Genomic DNA, 27,356 nt, shown 5'->3' on the forward strand with positions numbered 1-27,356 from the left:
ACCAACAATATTAGATTTATGTGCTGAGAAGTTGAAAAAACGTAGATTTTTGATTAAAAAGAAAAAAAGTTAAGAGCAATGAATAACAACGGAAGAAATAGAAGTATGAGTAATATATTGAGCAAACTTATTTACTTTGTTTCCTCTAAAAGCAAGAGAGGCATAAACAGTGACTAGTAAAAGTGAAACTTTAGAAGCAGAATGTATATATTAAAAATCCAATAGGGAAGAGTAAAAAATAGAATGGAACAGAGCAAAAGGAAAAAAAAGTAAGTGGTAGAGAATGATGGCTTGGCAGTTAGGAGCAGTGAGTGCAAAGTACAGAGCAGAATTAAGAACAAAAAAAAAGGAAAGATACAGAGAATAAAGATAAAAATTAAAAAAAGGAAACAAAACTTGGGTAAATAACAGTCCCAGACCGGTTTATTAAAAACAAGACAAAATATATTGTCCTGATTTTGGGTGAATAACAGTCCCAACAGGTTAAGTTTATCTGAACGGAAATGAAGTCCAGTTTTTGGATGAATGACAGTTCCCAACAGGTTAAGGTGAAAATAATGAAGACAAAATGAAGTCCTACTTTCAAAAAATAAGTGGTCCTGAGTTTTGGAGACTTACAGTCCCAAACAGGTTACGTCTATTACTAAACGAAAATTAATTTATTAAAAAAAGGTCCTGCTGGGTTAAGAAACGACCAAACCAAGTGTCAAAAGTAGGAAGAATGAATCAGAAAGTAATTAGAAAAGAGTATTGAAAGAAGGATGAAGGTTAAAAATGATTATTAAAGAGTACTTAACTCTAAAAAATAAAGAGTAAAGAGTAAAAAAAAGTTAAGAGTGAAAAGTAAGAAAAATAGTGATAATGAAGGAAAACAAGAAAAGATTATAGAAAGATGAGAAAGAGGTAAAGAGTAATAAATTAAAACGAAAGAATAAGAAAAGTCGTTATGGTCAGAAGAGTAGAGAGGAAAGGGTGAAGTAATCATCGATATCAACTTGACGTATTTATTTCAATATTGCAATTAAAAAACCTGAACACCCCTCATTTTGAAGATGTGTGTGTGTAGAATGTTGCTCCTATTTTGATTTTGGAATGCACTCTTCATTTGTCAAAATGCCGTCCAAAGAAGAAGAGCAACGTATCAAAATTTTGCTCGCGCATCGCGAAAATCCGAGCTACTCGCACGCAAAGCTGGCAAAATCGCTAGAAGTTGCCAAATCAACCGTTACAAATGTAATTGAAGTGTTTGGGGAACGTTTGTCGACAGCCAGGAAGTCTGGATCGGGGAGAAATCGAAAACCGGAAGCCGCTGAGACGACAAAGAGAGTTGCCGGTAGTTTCAAGCGAAACCCTAACCTCTCTCTCCGAGATGCCGCAAATAAGCTGGGTGTATCGTCTACAACCGTGCATCGAGCCAAAAAACGAGCCGGACTATCGACTTACAAGAAGGTAGTGACTCCAAATCGCGATGATAAACAAAATACGACGGCCAAAGCGCGATCCCGGAGGCTGTACACGACGATGCTGACGAAGTTTGACTTCGTGGTAATGGACGACGAAACCTACGTCAAAGCCGACTACAAGCAGCTTTCGGGACAGGAGTTTTATACGGCAAAAGGAAGGGGAAAGGTAGCAGAATTTTTTTAAGCACATGAAACTGTCAAAGCTCGCGAAGAAATATCTGGTTTGGCAAGCCATCTGTACCTGTGGCTTGAAAAGCAGCATTTTCATATTTTCCGGGACTGCAACCAAGAAATTTACGTGAAAGATTGTTTGAATAACCGTCTGCTGCCTTTCCTGAAGAATCACGGTTGTTCCGTACTGTTTTGACCGGATTTAGCATCTTGCCATTACGGTAAAAAGGCCATGGAGTGGTACGCCGCCAACAACGTGCAGGTCGTTCCCAAGAACAAGAACCCTCCCAACACGCCAGAGCTCCGCCCCCAATAGAGAAATACTGGGCTATTGTCAAGCGGAACCTAAAAAAGACCAAAAAAACTGCTAAGGACGAGCAGCAGTTCAAGGCAAACTGGCTTTCTGCGGCGAAGAAGGTGGACAAGGTGGCTGTACAAAATCTGATGGTAGGGGTTAAGCGTAAGGCCCGGCAATTCGGATTTGGAAAAGCGGAAGCCTAACTGAATATTTTTCCAGAATTTTAAGTAATGAAACTTGAAAAAGAAATTTAATTTGTTTTTTTGAATAAACGATTTCACCGATTTTCATGCGTTTCCCCTTGACCAAATTTCGACCGTATCACCCTTTAATTTGTTTTGATTTGACCTTTCGGTGGATAATGACAGATTGGCTTAGGAAGCGCAGATTTAAAGGCTGAAGCTGAGGATTGTTTGTTTGATTTGACCTTCCGGTGAATAAAGACGGATTGGCTTAAGAAGCACAGATTTAAGGCCAGCTGGTGATTGTTTGTCATTAGGTTTATGTTTTCGATCGGACTTTTTCAAGGGAATTTGCTGTCTGTTGTATTAGTCGACTGTAACAACGAAACCAAAACAAAAACAACAGGTAGCAAATTCCCTTGAAAATGACCAACAAAACTGATCGAAACGTAGAGTATTTAAAAAACCACCGTTGTTTGATCCAAGACCAAAAAGCCAAAATAAAATTACTATATTGTTTGTAATGTAGAAGGATGAGCAGAAAATGAATCAAATTTAAATTTTTGAAAGTAAAACGAAATAAAAGTTGAATTTGGCAACCCTGCAGATATAAAAAATAAATTAATTTCGATGGCAACGTTTGTTATTTTGGAAAAACTTGGCAAAACCAGCAAAACAAAGTCAGTCATTGATCTATTCTTGAGAGCGACAGATGTGTCTGAGTGAATCTCTGATTTGAGATTCGTAAGAATCGTAAAATCACGACAAAGATGTACATAGCTCTATAACTGAGTTGACTTCATCGAGCGGAATTCGCTGCTAAATTCTACGGCAGAAAATGCTCATCGTGCCCTGATCAATGGTGCTCTGTTCGTCTCGAATCAGCAAGTTAATGAAACGGTCTACAACTGATTGACGACAAAAAATAAATTAATGAAGTAACGCATTCTGATATTGATTAGAGTACAAAATGAAAACTGAAGAATTTATTATTCCAACAATGAAGGCTCCAAAATTTGAATACATTGGGAAAGGATAATATTCACGAATATTAAGAGGAGAAAGAAGGAAAAATTTCCTTCTCTTTCGAAATAAACCAATTGAACCCATTAATGAAGATGCAAAAGGGAAAATGGAACAAAAAAAAAAAAAAACAATAAAACACAAGTCAATTATTCAATAAACAATGCTAGTGAGTTTTATTTTATTTACAAATGAACAAAGAGGAGTGGGGAGGTTGTCTGTGGTTGTGATGTCTCCAAACATGTTGTGCTAGTAATATATCGAGCGGCATGGAACACAAAATAAATATTCCTGTTCCGTTTTTTTCTCTCCCGTCGACGCGACATACATTTAAAATAAACAAATAATAGAGAGAAAACAGGACAAAAAACACGACAATAGTTATATGGATCTGTCTTTGCTTATATGGAATTATAAATTATGGTTTGGTTTTATTTCATTTACATTGACCATCATAGTCATTTGCGATCGATAACATTCCGCTTTTAATAGGTCAGTTCACTTCACGATGACAAAAACCTAACAAAACAAATGGGAAAAAGTGAAACTTTTTGTTTTACTATTTTTTCGATCCTAATTAAAATATTTATTAAAACATAATTTAACGAGAGCATTGGTTTTGGGTGTTTTGTTTCGATCAACTTAAATAAATAAATTAACTAAAGAACTAATAAAGTTTAATTCAAACAAACAAAACTGAACATAGATCGTTATACCTATTTAATATTTTCGATTTTAATTTTTTCCTTTATAGATCAATAGACGAAGTGGCTAATTTTCTAGTGTATTTACAGAGGTGGGGAGAAACAGAAGTGCCAATCGTCGTCTATCGATGATAGCGCCAATTCGATTTCAGTGTGGGGGAGATTTTTTCACACATCAACTGTTTGAACTTAAGAACTAAAAACGAAACAATTTTGGAATTAAACTAAGTAAAACTAGAAGGGAGAATGTGGGATTTGAAACAAGGATTAAAGAGATTTTCCTAGTATTTTTAAGAATAACCTTCATGAAAAATCGATTCCGATCGATAAACTTTTCGGTTGGTTGGTCCTCTTAATTTTGATAGAAATTTTGTTAACTAGAAAAACATTCATTTAAAGTTAATTTTGATTGTTTTTGCCTTACGAACGAATCCAATGAGTATTTACACAACTTTTCCTAACTACTTTAATCGTTGAATAATTTTTGGATTTTTTAAATATATTTTTTCACAAAATATAACAAGAATTAACGTACCAAAAATACTACAACTAAGCCTAATGGTATTGCATTTTTCCGAACGACCAACCACAATCGGAATGATTTTTTCAATGAACATCTGAGAATTTGATGGGATTACTATTTTTTATTCGTTTTTCACTTCGAGAATCCAGAATAAAGATACTGTACTCAAAGTTTTGAACTAGGAAAGCTAAGGGAAGTCGAGGAAAATTGGGAAGAAAACAACATTAACGAAAAAGAAAGATAAATAAAATAAAAGTTTGATGACACCTTTCCGGAACATTTTTAGATTTTTCTCCGCAAAAGGAGAAAGGTGTATCGCACTGAACTAAAGTTAAGAGAAGCGTATGTTTCCGTTTTGGGGGGTCCTGAACCTTTCAAGGGGTTTGGTTTTTCGATAGATTTGTTTTTTTTTCAATGATTGTGTATGTTTTTTAGTTTCTTTTGTATTAAAAGTAACTTATCGATGGGACTATTTACAAATAAATGAACTAAAAACAAAACAAAGAGATTTAGGATAGTTAGAGTATAGTTGTCTAAGACCTTTGCCTCCAGAGAGAAAAAACAAAGTTCTCTCTCGTGAGAGCAAGGTTTTTTCGATGTGGAACTGGGTGTGAGAGTCGATGTCGCGTTGCTATGGTGATTCGCTATATGTACATGGTGTGAATCGGGAACTTAACGCCTACTTAGGTTATGCTTAGCCGAAGATTTCTGTTTGACAGAGATTTCACTAGAGTTTGCCTTAGGAGCTAGTTTGGGGATGTTTGAAGGTAAAGGAATCGCTCTCTAGACGAGTACGCCTTTACCTACCTCTTTGCTGAAGGTGACCTGCGGCAGGTTGAGTTTCCGCTTGGCGGTCTCAATCGAGATGTTGGAGCAGGCCGTCGAAGAACGGGCCGGAACGATGGACGGTTTTAGGGAGGGTTCTTCGTCTAAGAGTTGGTGCTGCAACGGGAGTTGTTGAAGTTGCTGCACCTGTTGCTGTTGCTGTTGGAAGTTGACTTGCGCGCTGTAGGGTGCAAAGTTGATGAGATTGCTGGTGGAGACGGCACCAGTACTTCCCGGCCTTAGGCCATTCGTGGTGGGTGGTCGTTGAGGCCTGCGGAAGATTTCCAGCAGCAGCGTATTGCCCTGAGTTTTGATCAAGTTCAGCACATCTAGCTCCGGCATGGTGACGACGTTGTGCTTGTCGACGAACACTACATAGTCGCCGGGGAGTATTCCAGCCTTTTCGGCGGAAAGGCCCGGTTCGACCTTCTCGACCCGAGGTGGATGGGTCCAGACGATCGAGAAGCCAAAACCTTTGTCGGCAACGCGGGTCAGTCGCTTGGTTATCGTGAAGGGAGTTCGGCCTGGGTTTGGTTTGTTGGAGCAGATGGAGCTTCGTCGAGGAGTTGCCGGGACTGTCCCACTGCCTCCTCCAGTGTTGCCAGCTGCCGCGGTGCTTCCATTCCCACTGGTTTCCAGTGGAGGATCCAGCTCCAGGAAGCGCAGGAACAGATTCTCGTCGGCATCCCGCTGGTGGAGGGCTTTCTTGCTCAGACTAATGGGTTCGGTAGGTTGGCTGCTCGAGGAGACTACGGTCACTGATACGGTTTGACCCGGACATCCAGGGCCGGTCTCTTCAACGCTGACGATTTCGTCAACGCTGGATTGCGAGTTCTCGCACATGTCGGTGCCGATCGGTTGCGGAGGTGCGGGATTCGTCAGACACGATTGCGGTTGAAGCTTGAAAGAGCCATTAATTTCCTGGAATGGGGAAAAGAGAAGACGCATTGATTAGCATTCGACGTTCAACAGCTTCGATTGGACAAAAAGCGGTGCCTGAAGCGTGCGCTCGATCGAATACTAACCTGTTGTTTGATAGCATTCCTAAGGGGGAAGGACATGCATCCTAAGAATTCGCTGCGTCTGGAAAAAGGAAGAAAGAAAAAGGGAAAGCAAAGGTAAGTTATGTGCACAAAGGGTGGCGTTTAAGCTAATCATAAAGTGATTCCGGTGAAGTAACATACGCGAACATAAAACAAAGCACATATAAAACATGAGAAAAATGGAGAAATGTCTTGCTACTTCAGCCAAACAAAAGGAGAAGCGCAGCTCATGTAACAGCAAGCAATAAAGTGAGGTACTCTAATATGCCATGTTTTAATCAGAAGCTTGCTCGCTCGGTCGCCGTCTGCCTGTCTGCTTGTCTGTCGTTTTGGCAAGGACGTTGACGAATTTACAACTGGCAGTTTTGGGGCCCCAAAACAACAACACGTGGGTGCAATGTGTTGTGGGAGTGTGTACTACAACAATGTGCCACGCCGCATTCTTGGAAGGTTGGAGGATGGTAAATATTTAATGCGCACTCCACCTTCCGTTTTCTCCGAGAAAAAAAAAAAAACAACTACGGAAAAATCCGAAGCACTTCAGGGTTCCGGTGGGACCGAAACGAAGAAGGAGATTAATTGAATCTGCACCCTCTCCAACGCTTGTTTTCTGTTTATTTTTTTATAACGTTGTTGAAGTTTTGCTGGTAGACCTCCCTCGTGTTCCATTAGCTGGATGACTGTCTAATTAATTTGGTTATTTCGTTCGGATGCTTCAGCTTTTGTGGTTTTGTTAGACGTTGCCAACAATGTTGATTCGATGCGATGACAGAAACTCCTACTCCTAGTAAACTTTTTTTGATGAAATATTTATAAAAAAAACAAGGAAAAAACTTGAAAAAGATTGATGTGTTTATTTCGAAACGTTGCAAAAATCCATATTTTTAATGTCAATTAGAACAGAAATATTAAGCTGCCTACTTTTAGGCGTTTTGAGGCCGAATTCAAGGCGATTTTTTAACAAGGATTTTTTCAAAAAATCTGAATATGAAATCTGAATCTGAAATTTGAATCCGAAATCTGAATCTGAAATCTGAATCTGAAATCTGAATCAGAAATCTGAATCTGAAATCTGAATCTGAAATCTGAATCTGAAATCTGAATCTGAAATCTGAATCTGAATCTGAAATCTGAATCTGAAATCTGAATCTGAAATCTGAATCTGAAATCTGAATCTGAAATCTGAATCTGAAATCTGAATCTGAAATCTGAATCTGAAATCTGAATCTGAAATCTGAATCTGAAATCTGAATCTGAAATCTGAATGTGAAATCTGAATCTGAAATCTGAATCTGAAATCTGAATCTGAAATCTGAATCTGAAATCTGAATCTGAAATCTGAATCTGAAATCTGAATCTGAAATCTGAATCTGAAATCTGAATCTGAAATCTGAATCTGAAATCTGAATCTGAAATCTGAATCTGAAATCTGAATCTGAAATCTGAATCTGAAATCTGAATCTGAAATCTGAATCTGAAATCTGAATCTGAAATCTGAATCTGAAATCTGAATCTGAAATCTGAATCTGAAATCTGAATCTGAAATCTGAATCTGAAATCTGAATCTGAAATCTGAATCTGAAATCTGAATCTGAAATCTGAATCTGAAATCTGAATCTGAAATCTGAATCTGAAATCTGAATCTGAAATCTGAATCTGAAATCTGAATCTGAAATCTGAATCTGAATCTGAAATCTGAATCTGAAATCTGAATCTGAAATCTGAATCTGAAATCTGAATCTGAAATCTGAATCTGAATCTGAAATCTGAATCTGAAATCTGAATCTAAAATCTGAATCTGAAATCTGAATCTGAAATCTGAATCTGAAATCTGAATCTGAAATCTGAATCTGAAATCTGAATCTGAAATCTGAATCTGAAATCTGAATCTGAAATCTGAATCTGAAATCTGAATCTGAAATCTGAATCTGAAATCTGAATCTGAAATCTGAATCTGAAATCTGAATCTGAAATCTGAATCTGAAATCTGAATCTGAAATCTGAATCTGAAATCTGAATCTGAAATCTGAATCTGAAATCTGAATCGGAAATCTGAACCTGAATTCTGAATCTAAAATCTGAATCTGAAATCTGAATCTGAAATGTGAATCTGAAATCTGAATCTGAAATCTGAATCTGAAATCTGAATGGGGTAGCTTTTTCAGTTATTTGTTGCCTACCTTTAGGCGTTTTTATTCGACTGATTAAGAAACACTAAAAAAAACTAAAGTTGTTTCTTCTAAGATTTTTCTTGTAAAGCATCACAATTGCAAATGTATTACACTTCCCTTTGTCGAAAAATTGGTAAGAGACGAAAAGCAACGTGTTTTATCTCACGGAAGGAACAAAATTAGCTTTCTATCCTCCCACGATTTTTAGGATTTTACGCGAGTTACACTTAAATATCACGAACACGTACACACACAGCCAGAAATGTTGTACATCGAGATACACACAGAGACACAGACAGAGACAATCCGCCGAGATACTCACAGTCTCTCGTTTTCGTCGCCACTCTTATGTCCCACCACCACTTCTTCTCCTTTTTCCGTAACAGACTTGTCGTCCTCGGTCGTTTTTTGAGTCCCACCCGATTTCGCCTGGCTGTCGTCGGGTCATCTACTTGTGGCGTCGCCTTCGTCGACAACAACCGACTGTTGTTGTTGTTGTTGTTTCTGTTTCTGAGATTGTCGCGGAACAGCAGAAGGACGCCCGATGCTTTCGGCCAGCTCGACGCTCTGCAGCAGCTGCTGACAGATGCGGAAGCCGTCCTCCCGCTGGACCTCGTCCAGATACAGTCGATGGCAGCACTCGGATTTGCTGCCGCCGCTCCGTCCCTTGGAGTTGTTGCAGCATCGGTCGAAGTTGACCTTCTTTTTGCCGCCGCGTCCGCCGGAGGTTTCCGATACGGATGAAGACGATCCGGAACCACCTCCACGGAGGATTCCGGCAACTGTTTGCAATACGAAGGACATTTGTCGTTTTGGTTTGGTTTGAGTCTTGGGTAGATTGTTTGTTTAAGAGCCTGTGTCTCTTAAAATAACTGTCTCTCGAAAAACAACGGTCAAAGCGATGATTGGTTGGTTATTTAAAAGTTGTGTCAGTGCAGGTGGTGCGCTGCTGGTGCAGAGGAAGCTTGTGTCTGTGTAAGTAGTTGCTAGAGGAAGCTAAAAATGGTTTTTATTGCTAGAGGTTAAGAACTATTGTTTGTTGATGGAACTCAATAACCGCACATGCAAAAGCGAGGGTTTCAGATTTAAAACTAAGAGGAGCCAAATTGCCGGAAATCCCACCTCGAGAGGTTGCCAACTTTTTTCGGGCCAAATTGAAAACAAATTCCACAGAAAGCCACCACATTGGCGACGGGGACAGCGTCGCGTCAAGCCGCAAAGCTATTCGTTAGGTTTTTTGGCTGACGACCAACTTGATGGGCTTTCTCTGAGGAAGAAATCGAATCCATCAACGACGGGGCTTTCGTCGGTTAAATTTTTAAGCATGTTCCCCAAATGGAATACCAAATCAGATACACGCAAGCTAGCCGTCGTCGTCGGTTGAAAGCTTTCGGGGAAAATTGGATTGCGTGATCCGGCTTCAGCCCATTTGATGGGATCCCCAATGACCTTTCAACGTTCTGATGATTCTGATGGTTGGGTAATGAATAGGCAGGTTCAAAAACCAGGTCAGGGAGTAAAGTTATTATCTCGAAATCGGACGGTTTCCGTCCATCGATTTACAGCCCCCGTTTTTCCGTTTGTGAGGTTATGCAATACAAGATTTTCGGGGAAATAAGAAAAGTTATTCGCGAAAGGAAGTGGTAATGAGTTTTTGTCTCGTTCCACATGAGTTATTGCCTTCGGCTTCCGTGGAGCGAAATTTTAAACGGAAAATAAATGGAAGAAGGACCGATCTCTCGCGGGATGGAATTTGGCTCCCCTTTCAAAGCGATAACAACCTAGTTATGTCTATATACACGAGAGTGTGTGTGAATGTGGCGAGCTCAGCCAAAAGTCTACTGAAACTGCACTGAAACTCCACTAAACTACGAGGCAGTAGCAGCGGCAAAAGTTTTCGGGGAGCCAGTGCAGAACAAAAACTGAGAAGGTGCATAGCATTTTTCGCATAGCTACCGGAAGACGCTTTACTTCGATGAGTCTAGTTGAGGCTATCCATATCTCGGCTTTGACTCGGCTAATCCACAAAAGAGTTTCCGTCCGTCCGTCCAAACTAACTGAAGGTAATCCACTGGAGATTAATTATTCACAACCGGACCGCAACGGCCTTCAATCGGGTGTACACACACATAATACACAATCGCACACTGGATTATATATCGATGGATATTGGGTTTTCACACCTCTTCGTGTATGTGCTCACATACGGGTGATTTATAGCTAATCCCAATGCGAAATCAACTTCGGAGAAACAGGAACACACTCACTCTATTCCATCCCCCCGAAGAAAAAAAAACAACCAAGCACCGCGATGCGATTCCCAAAATTTTTCGTTCTATCTCCGCTGCCTTTCGCTTCCCTTCGTTCGCTTCTTATCACCTCGTTCCGCGAGCCATCAACGCTTTCCCATTTTTCCCAGGGTTATCCAACTAGTTACTCGTCTTCTTAACTGCCGTCGCCAATCCAATCCACCCGCTCACTATCTTCTCACTTCTCTTTGCTTAGCGCTCTCGATGCCGCCTCTGCTGCTGCAGCACTCACTCACTTCGCTGCTTCGGCTCTGCTCTGCTCAACTCAGTGCTTCCGCCCCCCCGGGCATTACTAAACGGGGCAGCAGCACTTCTTCTCGATTATATAAAGCCACCAGGCATAAAAAACACCAGCAGCAGCAATCCCAGATACTTCAGTGATTGATTTTTCACGTGTCTTCCACTTGAGCCTTCCTTCTAAGCAATTAGTGAACCCAACTTCATATCTTTTTTCCAGATTTTAGCACGCTGAGGACGCACTTGTCCACGCACTCAACGCAACACAAAGACCTCTAGCGAAAATTTTCCAGACCTCCCCGACTTTTGGCTTCAAAATGGCTGAATCGATACAGAGGGCGCGCACACTCTCGACTTTCGTTATCACCTTTTATTTAGGAAGCCACCTAAAATTCACTTCAGAAAGTCAGTGTACACCACTCCTAAAAAACACCACTCGAAAACAGCGACGGTAACTATCTAAGAAGTGATTACGCACGGCTAGCTAATTTACTAAAATGGACACCTTTTCGCCAGGATTTATGCAGAGGAAAAAAGGACTGATAGCAAAGAACAGACACACAGTTACGCACGCACACACAAACGGAAACGGCCACGCGAACGACCTGGACCTGGTTCAGCGAGGGAAAAGTAGAACCATTCGCGAGCAAAACTGCGACACAATTGACCGAACGGCCGACGGCGGAGTCTGGTCTAGGCCACTTCGGAACGTTTTTTTTTTTCGGGGGACATGCGCAGTGCGGACAGAATCCTTTCGGGACGGGGAACTCACGAGGACCGGAGCACGTTGTTTATCACCAAAACAACCAAAGGAACTCACCTCAGCAGGACCACGATAAGGAGAGAGTTTATTGCGCCAAAGTGGACGGTTGTTGCTCCTGCTGCCTGTGTTTCGGAATGTTTACCAGTCGAGGGGTTGGACGATGGAATTTTGCTGCTCTAACCAGGAAATCGTAAAAATGTTTTAAAACTAACTAGGTTTCGGATTGCCTTTCTGTTCCGGAAAGTTTTTCCAATCTTGAGGGTTTTACAACTGAAGGCCTTTTCAACCGAAGGCCTTTTCAACTGAAGGCTTTTTCAACCGAAGGCCTTTTCAACCAGAGGCCTTTTCAATCGAAGGCCTTTTCAACTGAAGGTCTTTTCAATCTAAAGCCTTTTCAACTGAAGGTCTTTTCGACCGAAGGCCTTTTCAACAGAAAGCCTTTCCAATCGAAAGCCTTTTCAACCGAAAGCCTTTTCAACCGAAGGACTTTGTAACCTCAATCTTCATCAGGCCTTTTAAACCTGAAGCCTTTCCAATCTATAGTGTTTCAAAAAAAGGCCTCTCCAATCTAAAGCTTTTCCAATTTTAAGTGTTTTCAAATTAAGTTTTTTTCAACCGAAGGCCTTTTCAATCAAAGCCTTTCCAATCTTTAGTGTTTCAAATGAATGCCTTTCCAACCTAAAGCCTTTAAAATCTAAAGTGTTTTCAAATTGAGGCCTTTTCAACTACAAGCTTTTTCAATCGAAGAACTTTTTAATCGATGGCCTTTTGAACGGAAGGCCTTTTTACAGAAGACTTTTTTAACCGAAAGGCCTTTTTGACCGTAGGCCTTTTTTACTGAAGGCTCTTTTAACCTAAGACCTTTTTAACCGAAAGTCTTTTCAACTGAAGGCCATTTCAATCTAAGACCTTTCCAATTAAAAGTATTTTTTTTTTCTAAATTAAGGCCTATTGAACCTGAAGCCTTCTCCATCTCAGGTTTGAGAATTGGAGTCTGGAGAACTGCACCAGCTTGATAACCATGTTAAGTCTGAAGACCTTCTTCGGTCTAAAGACCTTCTTTAGTCTGAAAACCTTCTTCAGTCTGAAGACCTCCTTCAATCTAAAGATCTTTTCCTAAAATGACTAACTACAGTCTCAATTGCTTTGTTTTATGTTCGTTACGACCTCAATCCCTCCAATAAAAAAAAGCTTTCAATACTTACTTGCACTCTCGGTCTCGATGCCACACGGCCAGCTGGACCCGCCGTTGATCGTCTTCCTCGCTGACTTCAGACGATCCCAGATCGAACACAAACCGTTGATCGAACAGAGGTCGATTCGAGTTCCGATGCACGGCCGTCCGCTGGAAACCTTGCTCAGCACCGGTTGCCGCTGGATTGACGAGAGCAATCTTTACGTACGCATTGATCGTACTCGCACCTGTAGCAGCAGTCGAACGATGAAGATCCTTGCACCGGATAACTGGAAGCAAAATTAATCATTAGTCAAAATTTGAACCGAGGTTGAGACCTTAACGGAAACATTTAGTGGGAGCAAAGTGTTGCGACGACGTCATACCATCCACCACTCACCGTGAACGTGCAGTTTGTCGGCATCGGGGGCGAGTTGAAGGCTTAAGTCTAGCGAACCCTTGACCATGGTTGGGACCCGGGAACAGCGGGACGTAGTTGACGAGGCCACCGAACGACGCTTTTCGAGCGAGTCCTCCGAAAGATTCGGAGAGAAGGTTAAACATTTTCGGGATTTTTCGAACGAGAGGGCTTCATTTCCGGTTGGAGTTGAAGTTCCCTGGAGGTCGATCGATCTTATGCTCGGAGTCATCTCTTCGATGGTACTGAGGGCGGTCTTGGTTTGCGGTAGATCGGAGTCAACGATGATCGCTAGGTCCGACGGGGTTTGCATCTGAGCTAGTTGATCAAGTTTGGATTCGGTGAAGTTAGGGTTTTGAGGGGTTTCGGGGCTAGGAATTCCGTTAGGGATTGTAAGTCCAATTCGACAGGGTTTCTTTTCGCAAACTTCGTTGAGTTCAGCTTTGTTTTTCCGTCGGACGGCTTTTTGCCGTCTTAAGTGGCAGGCGTCCAATGGGCTAGCAAGAACGAATCTTGAGAGGGATTCGCGGAAATGTTTGGTTGGAGGTTTCACTACTTCTGGGGTCTTGACTTCGCGCTCGTTGACATTGGAGGCGGGTTCTTCGAGGATGATTGTGGTTTCCGCGTGTTCGATGAGCTTCGGGGGAAGTCGCTCGATCAGGGTGTCCTTGTAGAGGTCGGCAGCGGGGTCTTCGGCTGGGGTATAGGTTGGCGAAAGGTTGCTCTGCTTGGACTTCACGCTGGAACTTCTTTTTGGACGGGATGGAACCAGGCGGTCCTTTTTTGCACTCTCCAGAATTGCATCGATCATCTTGTCTAAGGTTATGTCACCCATTTCGGACGAATTGAGCGAGGATTCTTCGTCGTTGAAGATCTGGTTGTTGTTGAGGGTTTTGGGTTCGGCGTTGCGCTTGAAGCTAATCTTGCTGAACCGGAGTTCGGAGAGGCGGGATGAAAGTGGGGTTAGGGATGGTTCTGATTTTTCTGCTGGAGGTGCCGCAGGGGCGAGGAAGGTTTTGTGTCGTTTTGGGGCCGGTTGATCTTCGTGGAAGTATCGGCCCGGATTGTCGAAGTAAGAATCGCCTAGGCCTAGTCCTCGGATGGAAAGGAATGGGACGTTTTTGACTCCACATGGGGAGTATTCGATGTCGAAGGTTGGTAAGGTGGAGGCGTACTGTAGATTGTTGGGGTCTTTCTTGGCCGTTGAGGTTACGGCCGTTGGGGAAGTTGGGAAGGCCCGCTTTCGACTTTGGGGTGTCGAAGATAGACGTCTCGGAGTGGTGTCCGGGGTAATATTGCTGACGTCTCGGAGGGCCGTCGAGTAGGGTGAGGCTAGGGAGCGTCGTCCTCCGGCAATGTGATGAGGCGTCGAGGTGACGCATTGATTTTCTTTGTCGACGTGAGCATGTCGATGCATTGTGGCCCCGAGGGATCGGCGGGCTTTTACCTTACTGGCTGCGGTGATTCCATCACTGTGTAGTTTACGGTCGTTCAGAGCTCCAAGTGAGCGTCGCGCATGACCCGCTCCGGTTGACTGTTTCCGGTGAAGTGCTGCCGTCGTCCCACCTCCTTCGGCGCGTTTCGTAACGGTCCACTTCAACATTTTCGCCTAATGATTCTGAAAGTAGAAGAAAAACAAAAGCACCAGGTAAGACAAAAGTCAACGACGGATGCTAAAAAAATTGTTGAAGCTAGAGGCACAAACATCCTTTCAATTCCGGGGCAAACAAACTTCCGGCTCTTCATTTCTTCAATCGCGATAACAACATCCACAAGCACACAGGAGGAGACATGTGATTGCCCATTTCATAATTCTGTCGCCGACCGAGTCCGGCTCGAGTATAATTGCCCTTTTCTGTGTTGGAATCGGAAGCTACCACGTTTTCCCCCTTCTTAGTGGGTCCCTCTGTGGCCACTCTTCCCACGGTCATTATTGAGAAGATATCAATGAAACGTGATCTACATCCCGAGACGCGCCGCCGACGACGGACAAGCTTTTAACGGAACCGGGAGCTGTGTTCATTGATTCGGAACCCCTGGGCAAAGTAGTGTGCGGTTAGAACGAAAATTGTTGGGGAACGTGTTCGTTTTTTTTTTTGGGCTTTCGGTAGTGGGATGATTGCGATAAGTGAAAAATTCAGGACAACGACGTGCGGATGCCGGTTTTATTATATTTGCGCTTGAGGTTTGTTTTTTCTCTTCGACCGTACTCAGAACCCAAGTCGGGTAGCTCGAAATACCCGAAAGTGGTTTTGGTTGTTTTTATTTTTTAGGTTATTTTTATTCAATGTCGTCGTCGTTGTTTTTGTTGATATATTTTATTCAAGAGCGGGTGGCTCGTGTGCTATATTGTGCCTATGAATGCATTGGCATGCGGTTTTCATTTAATTCACCAACAAAAGAATAATTTGCGGTCTAAGGACGAGAGGACTCCGGCTGATGGATTAGGACCATCATCGGGTTTAGGAGGCACGTGCTATTATTTTTGACTGGTGGGGGATTTTGACATTCGAATCCAAGTGGGCGTTGAGCATTGTTGACTTTTTTTTTCGACGCTCGAGCTAGAAGGATCCAAAGGGTGTAAACAAAACCACCTGGGCTTTTGACAGTTTGATGGACGACAACGAGAGAGAGCGTAATGGTATGTAGTTAATAGCTTGATAGTTTTCCGATAGTAGAAGGAGGTAAAGGTAGCAAAAACGGTTTCGAGTACGCTCAAGTGTTGTGTTGCCTCGTTCGTTCGAATGTCAGCTGTTGAGGCCCGGCTTTTTGCAATTTTGCTCGCTCGCGCGTCAAGGGAAATTTGGACTGCAGCCCGTCGACTTCAGTCAGCAGAAGTCAGAAGTGCAATACCCAAATGCGGGTCGCTCGGTTCTGGAGGTTGTTACAATAGCTACACATTTATTTAAATGACCTGAACCAGCATGAAAATTCCTCCGCTGAACGGCGAGGCAAAGGACGAGGGTTCCGGTGCATGCAAATGTTGCTGTCGGAGCTCTGAACGAAGGAAATGTGAGGTTAAGTGCCACGGCACTCGAGAGGTTAAGTGTCCTATACTTTTGAAAGTGTTTCGTTTCGTAAACAAACAACAACAAGCAGCAAGTAGGCTACGGTTGCAAATGTGACGACGTTTCCGCACCAGGTGGTGGTGCACTTTCTGATCGCAGCAGGCGCGAGAAAGCTCACAGATTGAGACCTCTAGGCGTCGCCGATTAACTAGGAGAGGGATTCTAATTAATTGACTTTCACGCCAAGCTTATCGACTCGGACCTAAACAAACGCAAAACTAGGTTCCACTTGTTGACAGTCAATTTGACTTGACTCAAGGGTCAAATTGATGTCAGTGACTGACAGTTTGTGTCTACCGATGTCGGTGGAAGGAAAATAAACAACAAATAAATAAACAAGATAAACGGGAACCGAATGCGCAAAGCGCCGCGCAAACCGGCTGTCGTGCGGGCGCGCGAGGCTTATACAAATTTTCGGGCTTAGCAGCAGGTGCCGGCTGCCGTTTGTATTTTTGTTTTCTGAATTCTTCCTTCTACAGGTTTTCTGTTTTTAGGAGCTGACTAGTCAAGGATAAAAAGTGTGAAACGGGCCCACAAAGTCATGTTTGGCTAGTCGCGCGCCATCGACGACGATGACCGAAAATCGAATTATCGGGGATAACGCCTTGTTATCCTTTTTTTTTCTAACTTTTCAAGTGGATGTGAATGAGTGTTGTCTAATTTTGATTAAGTATGGAGTGATGAAAGTCGAACTGTCAAACACAATCGTTTCTGTAGCACTCAAAATTTGAGCTTGAATTTGCCTTTTTTTATTGTTTTTTATTGTCGATCAAGTCCTTCTTAGTCGAACTAGTTGAATCGACCAAAAAAGCGAGGCCGATTCAGTCCAAACTTGTAGATCGATTCAATGATTCAAATCATGCGTTAAGAGGCAATCAACAGCTGATCGATTGAACCGATTGAGTCCGTCTGTTTTTCCCTACAATATCGGTCGATTCATTTATAAAAAGACAGGCGACCTTATTGTTTTGGATCGATTTTTGTGTGTTGTAGTCGATATTAGTCGTTCAAGTTTTATTCAGCCTACCGACGTTGTCGGATTGTTCGAATCGAGATAGTTTAGTCCGTCGACTTAATCGTCTGAAGTAAGTCGACATAATCGAGCTTGTTGCTTTAATATGGTCGATTCAACCATGAAAAGACGGCTGATTTAGTCATACTAGTTCCATTCGGAGAAAAACTCTTCTAGAAGTATTGAAGTGACAATAGTTGTGCAATCTTTCCTAAAAAATGGCACAACTTGTCATCAGTGTTGAGCCTCAACTTTTACGATCCATTTAAGAAACATGAAGTCCCCTGCAAAGAAACAATTTTATGGCCAACAGCCCTCGCCACTAGGGGTTTTTTTTCTTCCTCGATGGTTCCGTTTCCAGATCGTGACCGCCCGATTGTGTCAGAACATTACAATAATAAGTTTTATTATTTAAATTTATACCTCTAGCTGGAAAAAAAAACTTGTGGCCGGGCTAAGCTAAGCTGAACGAGGGATTTCGGTAAACCACATCTGCGTGACCCTTCCTCAAAAGAGTGCTGTGCTGTATGCAACTACCTATAATTTTTAGATCGATCCAGTTTGATAAGATCCTCGAGAAGGTTCTCGGGTAAACCGCGAAAGGCGGGTGGCGGCACACCGTTCAAAATGCTATTTGTCTTGGAAGGGGGAGAGCACGTTAAGGCGATTTTGAGGTTAAGTCCTCATATTTGTGGGACGATTGCTGCAGGTCGATTACCATTTTTGTAGGTATTTTGTTTTAATTCGGTTCCATTTCAAGGAGTGAGCATTCAAAAGGTGGAAAACAGCGCGACTCGCTGAGCATTCGGTGGTTTTGCTACGGTGACATTGATACTTTCCAGAAAAGCAGGGAAGCATATGACATTCACCGGGTGAACTTTATGTTTCGTTCCATTAATTATGCACTGTTCAATGAGGCGTTGTTCTGGTTTAAATAGAACAAAAAAGGACGACGCGCAAAAACATCTGCCTAATCGCGGGCGGAAACAAAATGCGGTGAATCCTGATGGAGGGAAAAAACAAAAAGGGTTTAATTTTCCCACAAATTGAATTATTTTCTAGCCCGGCCTCACGATGCTTCCACTAGTTGGCTCAACCTATTATGTTTGGACACGAATTAAAATCTAATTATAACCGGAAGCTCGCGTGATTTTGCGTCCGCTCTCCGCTCGAAAAAAAGGAAAGTGGTGCGTTGGTCTAGTTAACGTGCTTATCGAGTTGCCGCAATCAGGATGGGACGGCGGCAAAAAAACAGTTCAAGCTAAAGATATCCTGTTACCCCCAACGAGGTAATTATGAGAACGAGCCTACTTGCAGGCTTCCGGACCGGAATCGTCCTCAGCTCTGATTACCTCAATGGCGACGATAACGACGCACTAATTCTCACGTCGTCGTCGTCGTCGACGTCCGTTGGACTTTTTCAAAGGTCCGTTGACAGGCCGGTAAAAATTAAGTTAGCAAATGCTCCCCACCGAAAAATTGAATACGAAATCGGTAGAGGCAACAGCTGTTTAAGGAATTTTAAATAAGTTTAAAGTTTCAAGGACACGGCGCGATGAAACCATAAGTTTCCACCCGAGTTCTTGGCCCAAGCAACAGCTGACTTAAGGGCTGGGACTGATTTGAATTTTAAATTTCCTCAGAAAGCTACCGCGCATAAACCGCAACAATCAAACGACCGTGGCCGCATAATTTATGGGCAACCGTTAGGAAAACCTCCATACGGCATACGCACAGACAGACACAAAAAGGATCTCCTCGTGATGAAAGCTCAACAAAGTAAATTTTTATTGTGTCCCGAGACCGGTTGTTGTTGGTCATCTCCCAAAAACACCTTCGACCTTGCCAAAAGAAATTTTTACTATCGACTGCATCAGTTGCTGCTGCCGGTGGCAGCTGGCAACGCAGTTCTGTTCGAATCCTGAAGATCAGAGAGGAAAAAAGAAGAGCGGAAACATAATTTTCCACTCAGAAGGCAACCTTCTGCCGGCTGGCGAGGTCGACGCACGCCCGCTCTCCTCAACCTTAGTCCCGGCAAAGGTAATAAACACTTGTTTATTCGAAACTGAACGACTTTTACGATCCGTCAATAAATAATCAATTAGAACCTCGGGTTCTCCTCTTTCTCCGTCTCCGTTTCCCGCGTCAAACGCGTTGAAAAGTTGCTGAAGCCCTCATTAACACTCGGTCTCGAGGCAGGTTATCTCTCTCTTGGGGTTTCGAAAGACGGCGAAACAAGTGTGTTGGTTTAGATGGATCAGCTCGTCGCCTCCGTCAACGCTTGTTTATCTTGGCTTAACTAGGTTAGGTTTGAAGGGATCCTTGATTGAGAAAGAAAACGGAAAAACTAAGGAAGAACTCTGGCGAAATTTTTATAGATTTTCACAAATTTATCAAAATACCGAGAATGACAAAAAATTATGCTGGATTATTATCGAAGTTCAATCTAGGAAAGTTGGCAGGATCGCCATTGTTGAGTCCTAATATTGATCCTTTATTTCATGTTTGCCCTAGACTGCCTGAAAGGATTGCTAATGTGGTGTCTCATCAGTTTACTTGCATTAACCATAAATATAATAAATTCAATTATATTTACTGATTGATGTTGGGCGTTCAACTAAATATATTGTAGATTTAACTATACAGTTATGGTTGATTTAACTTTAAATATGATTGAATCAATTATACTTCTATGATTGATTTTAAGTGTTCAACTAAAATTTATAGTTTTTATGGAGTTTTCCAGCATTTACTTTTATTTTCATTGTGGTTTTATACATTTTTTTTGTAAGCACAAAAAAGATTATGTTAAAAACGAATAATATGATGATGTTTTTTAGGGTTAGCACTTCGATGGCCCAGCCATTTCTGCGCCCCAACCACGATGTCTAGTACCGATAGTTGAATCTATCACATTTATAGTTCAATGCCTAAAATCAACCATACGTTTGTAATTGAATCCATCATATGTATAGTTGAATCAATCACACCATTACAGTAGAATTTATCATATTTATAGTTGAATGTCAGAAGTCAATCAGGAATGTATAGTTGAATCTATTGCATTTATAGTTGAATGTCTAAAATCAATCATACGTTTGAAGTTGAATCCATCATATTTACATTTGAATCAATCCTACCATTACAGTAGAATTTATCGTTTTTATTATTGGATGTCAAAAGCCAATAAGAAATGTATAGTTGAATCTATTACATTTATAGTTGAATGCCTAAAATCAATCATACAATTGTAGTTGAATCCAACATATTTATAGTTGAATCATTCATACCATTAGAGTAGAATTTATCATATTTATAGTTGAATCTCAGAAGCCAATCAGGAATGTATAGTTGAATCTATTACATTTATGGTTGAATGCTTAAAATCAATCATACAACTGTAGTTAAATCAATCATGTTTACAGTTGAATCATTCATATCATTACAGTAGAATTTATCGTATTTATAGTTGAATGCTAGAAGCTAACCAGGAATGTATAGTTGAATCCATTACATTTATAGTTGAATGCCTAAAGTCAATCATACGTTTGAAGTTGACTCCATCATTTTTATAGTTGAATCAATCATACCATTAGAATAGAATTTATCATATTTTTAGTTGAATGTCAGAAGCCAACCTGGAATGTATAATTTAATCTATTACATTTATAGTTGAATGCCTTAAATCAGCCATACATTTGTAGTTAAATCTATCATATTTACGGTTTAATCAATCATATCATTACAGTTGAATCTATCGTTTTTAAAGTTAAGAGGTCAACCAGGAATGTAAAGTTGAATTTACTATATTTTTAGTACAATGCCTTAAATCAACCATACATTTGTAGTTGAATCCATCAAATTTATAGTTGGATGTGAGAGGTCAACCAGGAATGTATAGTTGAATCTGTCATATTTGAAGTTGAATGCATAAAAAAATTGACAAAATTGACAAAACTGGCAAAATTGACAAAATTGACAAAATTGACAAAATTGACAAAATTGACAAAATTGACAAAATTGACAAAATTGACAAAATTGACACAATCGACAAAATTGTCAAAATTGAAAAAATTGACAAAATTGAAAAAAATTGACAAAATTGACAAAATTGACATAATTGACAAAATTGACAAAATTGACAAAATTGACAAAATTGACAAAATTGACAAAATTGACAAAATTGACAAAATTGACAAAATTGACAAAATTGACAAAATTGACAAAATTGACAAAATTGACAAAATTGACAAAATTGACAAAATTGACAAAATTGACAAAATTGACAAAATTGACAAAATTGACAAAATTGTCAAAATTGACCAAATTGACAAAATTGACAAAATGGACAAAATTGACAAAATTGACAAAATTGACAAAATTGACAAAATTGACAAAATTGACAAAATTGACAAAATTGACAAAATTGACAAAATTGACAAAATTGACAAAATTGACAAAATTGACAAAATTGACAAAATTGACAAAATTGACAAAATTGACAAAATTGACAAAATTGACAAAATTGACAAAATTGACAAAATTGACAAAATTGACAAAATTGACAAAATTGACAAAATTGACAAAATTGACAAAATTGACAAAATTGACAAAATTGACAAAATTGACAAAATTGACAAAATTGACAAAATTGACAAAATTGACAAAATTGACAAAATTGACAAAATTGACAAAATTGACAAAATTGACAAAATTGACAAAATTGACAAAATTGACAACATTGACAAAATGGACAAAATTGACAAAATTGACAAAATTGACAAAATTGACAAAATTGACAAAATTGACAAAATTGACAAAATTGACAAAATTGACAAAATTGACAAAATTGACAAAATTGACAAAATTGACAAAATTGACAAAATTGACAAAATTGACAAAATTGACAAAATTGACAAAATTGACAAAATTGACAAAATTGACAAAATTGACAAAATTGACAAAATTGACAAAATTGACAAAATTGACAAAATTGACAAAATTGACAAAATTGACAAAATTGACAAAATTGACAAAATTGACAAAATTGACAAAATTGACAAAATTGTCAAAATTGACAAAATTGACAAAATTGACAAAATTAACAAAATTGACAAAATTGACAAAATTGACAAAATTGACAAAATTGGCAAAATTGACAAAATTTACAAAATTGACAAAATTGACAAAATTGACAAAATTGACAAAATTGACAAAATTGACAAAATTTCAAAATTGACAAAATTGACAAAATTGACAAAATTGACAAAATTGACAAAAATGACAAAATTGACAAAATTGACAAAATTGACAAAATTGACAAAATTGACAAAATTGACAAAATTGACAAAATTGACAAAATTGACAAAATTGACAAAATTGACAAAATTGACAAAATTGACAAAATTGACAAAATTGACAAAATTGACAAAATTTAGTCGATCAAGTTAACCGATTTAGTCGATCAAGTTGGCCTACTGTACCAAACTGTGTCAATTCAAGTGATTTACTGAAGGTCCACTTTGGCGATCCTTCCAGATTGTCTAGTGTGAACTAAAAAATGACTCCACATTGGCGATCCTGCCAACTAGTCAGTCGATTTATTCGATCAAGTCAGCGACAAAAGCGCGTTTTCAAGCTATTTTTGTTGTTTTCTTCTACTGAAGTGGACCCAAAATTTGGTAAAAATTTCTAAAACACGCGGAACGAATTTCTCATTCATAAGATTTAGGAAAACATACCGATGTTTGATAACGCTTGTTTGGTTTTTTTCTCGGGAGAATTTTTGTTCAAAAATCAAATTAAAATGCGTTCACTCGAGGTTTGCCTTCAAAATCGCTCAGTGAAAAATCACCGAAACGAAACGAAAACAATCTTAAACCAAAAAGCAAGAAAAAAAATCCCATTTTCGCTAAGATCAACGACCGAAAGGGGCCACCGGACCAGATGATGACGATGCTGATGAACCCAGCTGACCGGTACGCTTCATGAAGGGAATCTCGCAGCAAATAGCCAAATTTCTTCCGGGGACCTTTCCTAGGTCTTGGGACCCCTGAATGAGAAAACCCAAACACGCAATCAAATAAATTACGGGCGTCTGGCTTTAGTCCGGTCAGGGTCCATTTTTCACAACCGAATAACCGAAGGACAAAATCTCTCAATGAAAGCAGCAGCGCCTTAAAGGTGGCGCAATTTTTCTTCCACGGGACCAGACAGCTGGTCCTGGGAGGAAGGTGAAATTTTTCGCAAAAATATCCTCTGTTTGAGAAGATTTCCTCGGTATTGTCTAGGTCCAGCATCCCGATTCAGTTTGCCATCCTTAGGATGGAAAAGGAACAGAAGGAAGAAACAAAAAACAAAAAGTACAGAGAGTTCAGTGATAAATTTCTTCATATTTATCTTTTCTTCCAGGCCATGGAGTCATCGAGCGGAACGAAATCGGACTTCGATGCTCCGATCGGAATCAGAAAGCATAACAGAGATTTGACAAATGTTCCAGTTCTGCCTCCTTAGAAGGAAAAAAGGGCCCTCCAAACTGTTACGGCGTCTTCGAACGCGCTTTGCAGTCTGTTGCAGAGTTCATAAATTGAGCGCGCGCGTTTTCGTGCACGCAAGTTTTGCGCGCAGCACATTTGCATAAACAAGAGCACATTCTTCTTCCTGTTACAAGACGGATCTTTCGTGTTCGACACAGCGAGCGAATTCCCGAGACTACAACACGGTTTCCTTCCCGATTATAATTTATAACTTCACATCCTGACTGCGGAAGAAGTCTTCTTGGGGTTAGTCGAGTCGGGTTTCCACTTTCGCCGGCGGCGGCAGCCTCGAAAGGCATCGGAAACCAATTTATGTACTTTTATTCATAGACGTCGTCTTTTTTTTTCTTTCTAGTGAATGTGGATCTTTCAAAGAAGAAAGATGTCGGCAAAAATATTGATATATCGCTAGCCGGGGCTGCGCTTTATCATGCAAAAATGTGCGCTGGCAAATCTATCTATATCCGGCGGGAATTTTCTAAAGGGTAATATGATCCGAGTTGTTGCGAATCGAGAAAACTTATCTCTTGCCTCTTCGATCGCGCTCTTTATTGTCTTCGTTCGTTTCTCAAGTGGTTTCTCTTGGAAAAACTTCCATCCTGGGAAGGGGGTTTGCGATTCGTATACGATTGCTTTCCAGGATAGCGAGCAGCAGCGCGCCTTTCAAGAGTCTCATCTTTCGGCAATTGAGAACAGGAGACACCAACTAAACGGGGCCCGCTTTAATTGGATTTGAAATTGTGTTCACTGTTTGAGAGAAAAAAAAACGGCAACAAATCACTGGAACCGAACCGTTTAAAGATGCTGCAGCAGCATCCTTTCTCCCATTCATGCGTAATCAATTTTTGCTTTTGCCAGCACTCTTCTTTTAAAAGCTTGAACGTAATTGCGCACCTTAGATAGGTACTGCACATTTTTCTGCTCTCAATTGCTAATGAAAAACTGTGCACCTTTTTTCCTTGGGTTCGATCCCTCTTAAAGCTGATCCCATCCTAGGAAAGGTGTTCCTGCTGCCTTTGTCCTGCCCGAAAGAAGGTGATGCGAAAACTTCGAAATTGGATCAGAGGCCTTAGACAAACAAACGCAATCTGCTTGAAAGGCGAACAGCTGTTGGTTTGCCCAGGAAAAAAAATGTGTCAAGGAAAACAACACACATCTCAACGCGTCAAAAATCTTAGAAAAACTCACATCTCCCGGCGATAGTTGTTTTTTTTTTCAGCACGGTCTTCTCTTAAAGGAACAATTTAATTCAAGGGCTCTCGCTATTTTACCCCTCATAAAGTGCGCGTTTTACCCCCACTGCCCCCGTTTTGACGGAATCTCAATCTTAAAACAAAAGAACACGTTTACGCCGAACAATGATAGTCGCAAAACAAAATGCGGAGACTCCGAGTCAAGAGGTTTCTCCTTTTGTTTTTCGCTTTTACGCGAAAACGGAATCCTCGTCGTCCTGTGTGTGTGCTTTTTTTTTGCAGCACATTAACTTGAGTATAATGAACACACTCTTAGGTCAGACAGCCGAAAGGGTGCGTTGTTTGATTGGGCCCCGAAATTCGCGATTCAACTCTTTCTCGAAAGTGGAATTTCAAGCGTCGTCTTCGTCAACAGTTTTGCTTTGTTTTCGCGTTTGTGTTTTTGCTCTCTTTCAAGGTTAATCGATCAGTTTCCGACGGACAAATGAAAATAACGTCTCTCTCGAAAGGGTCAGTCCCAGTGTTTTTTTTTTTTGTCTTAGAATGTGTAGCTCTATGTTTTTATCAGCTGAGCTCACTCAACCGAGGAGAGACATTAACATGTCGATGCAGAGCCAACATACAAGTTAAAAACTTAAATTTAAATGTCCTGTTGCGCATCCCGTTTCTCGTCCGGTTTCCTCCAGCAGCCGCTGCCTCAAGTTTTCGTCGACAAGTTTTGGTTTACCCCAAAAATTCGAGCGTCGACTCGGTGTCCTCGGGCTATTTTCTTTTGTTATTATGCCCAAGACCCAGACTAGTTGCGTTACGACTACGAATACAACAAACGGTGGTCCTTCGAGCCGGATAATTCGGCACTTGGATACGTGTGGATGTGTCCTTATTTAAATTTTCGTCGCCAGTATTACACAATGCCTTCTTCCAATTTTTTGGCAGCTCCTGGCTGCGAACTAAATTTAATCTCAGCGAGACACTGGCACGTACTCCTGGCAGATTCTTCCAAAACTTCTGGAGGAAGAAGGCAAAGCAGAGAGACGAAGTCTGCAGTCTGCCTCGTCGTCGTCTTCGTCGTCGTTGATTCTTTAAAAAGAGCGCGCGAATATTCAAAAAGTTCCTGTTTGAATGTGTGTGCCCTCAGTCGCCCGGAGGCGAAATTCATTTGCTTATGAATTTTTTTCTCCCCGTCTTTAGCGAGAAGTTGCGTTTAGCGGGGGGTGACCCATTGTCTACAGACCTTACGACAACGGTGTTTCGACGTTCCGATATTGCCAAGACGACGCGACGTTCTGGTTAGCCTAGACTTGGGTAGCCTGGAGGCATAGTTTCCGATTTTCTCCCCAGAAGCTAATTTATTCCTTCGGAGAAAAGGTCGGAACCTTTGCCAGGACCCTGATGAACAAACTTCCCGGTGATTGCTGTCCAGGGGCAATCAAAGTCGGTAAATTGTTCCCTGTGAGGCCACCACCACCACCAATCGGGAACCAGATTGACAGATGTAGGTTGAAGCGGTGTCTTGCTTGATTGAATTACCCTAAGTTTAAGTTAAATTTTTTTCAAGTCTTATAGAGGCACCTGTGAGGCGAAATTCCATAATGTCTAATACAGCTTACATCCCAAAATTTATGAATTGTGTACTTTTAAACGCAATAAACCTCTTCAAGGATTATTCATCCATAATAAGATGTTTTTTAAGAAAGTTTTCATCAATCTAGGTATAGGCCATATACGCAAAGTTACTGGTCCAAACTTAGAAGAAAAATCTTTAGAATCGATCGAATCATGCATTTCCGTATACAGCTTAAAAGCAGCTTACAAGTGATCGTATATAGCTTAAAAATGACTAAACAGAAGTGTGTCTGAATATTTCTGAAACCGTCCAAAAATGATTCGAGACAAATTTGCACCAAATTTTGTCGATCCAAAAATTATTTTAAACTAAATCTTTGTTTAAAAGGCATTCAAACCAACTTTTCGAGGATATTTTTCAACCTCTCGTCCCAAAAGTTTCGCGCAAAATTGTCACAGCCCGGCAGCAGCAGCACCTCGAAATGCCAGCAGCGCATCGCGGTTTTCCTCGGAAGCAGCTGCTTCACCGCCGAGGAGAACCTTTCCCGTTGGATGAGGCAGCTCGCCGTAAGAATTCAAAGAATCAAAAACCGGCAGCAAAAAGTCGGAACCCTCCGGAGAGGCAGGAATGTTCACCTTCGGTCTCTGGTGGCTCGAGCTCGAGGTTTACGTTATTA

At 40.8% G+C, this 27,356-nt stretch overlaps 1 protein-coding gene across 3 annotated transcripts in view; it reads right to left on the bottom strand.

The window, feature by feature from the left end:
• The window catches only part of LOC129746143 (uncharacterized), a 123,421-nt gene that overhangs the window by 80,483 nt on the left and 15,582 nt on the right, over nucleotides 1-27,356 (bottom strand). For all 3 annotated transcript variants that reach the window (XM_055739645.1, XM_055739644.1, XM_055739646.1), the window contains exons 2-5: nucleotides 13,287-14,922; nucleotides 12,918-13,176; nucleotides 6,215-6,272; nucleotides 5,172-6,110 (exon numbers count right to left, since the gene is read on the bottom strand). In XM_055739645.1, the coding sequence (XP_055595620.1) occupies nucleotides 5,172-6,110; nucleotides 6,215-6,272; nucleotides 12,918-13,176; nucleotides 13,287-14,907 (2,877 nt within the window). In that variant the 5' untranslated portion in view covers nucleotides 14,908-14,922. The remainder of the gene's footprint in view (nucleotides 1-5,171; nucleotides 6,111-6,214; nucleotides 6,273-12,917; nucleotides 13,177-13,286; nucleotides 14,923-27,356) is intronic.

Source organism: Uranotaenia lowii, chromosome 2, assembly GCF_029784155.1.
Source record: "Uranotaenia lowii strain MFRU-FL chromosome 2, ASM2978415v1, whole genome shotgun sequence".
Lineage (NCBI taxonomy): Eukaryota > Metazoa > Arthropoda > Insecta > Diptera > Culicidae > Uranotaenia > Uranotaenia lowii.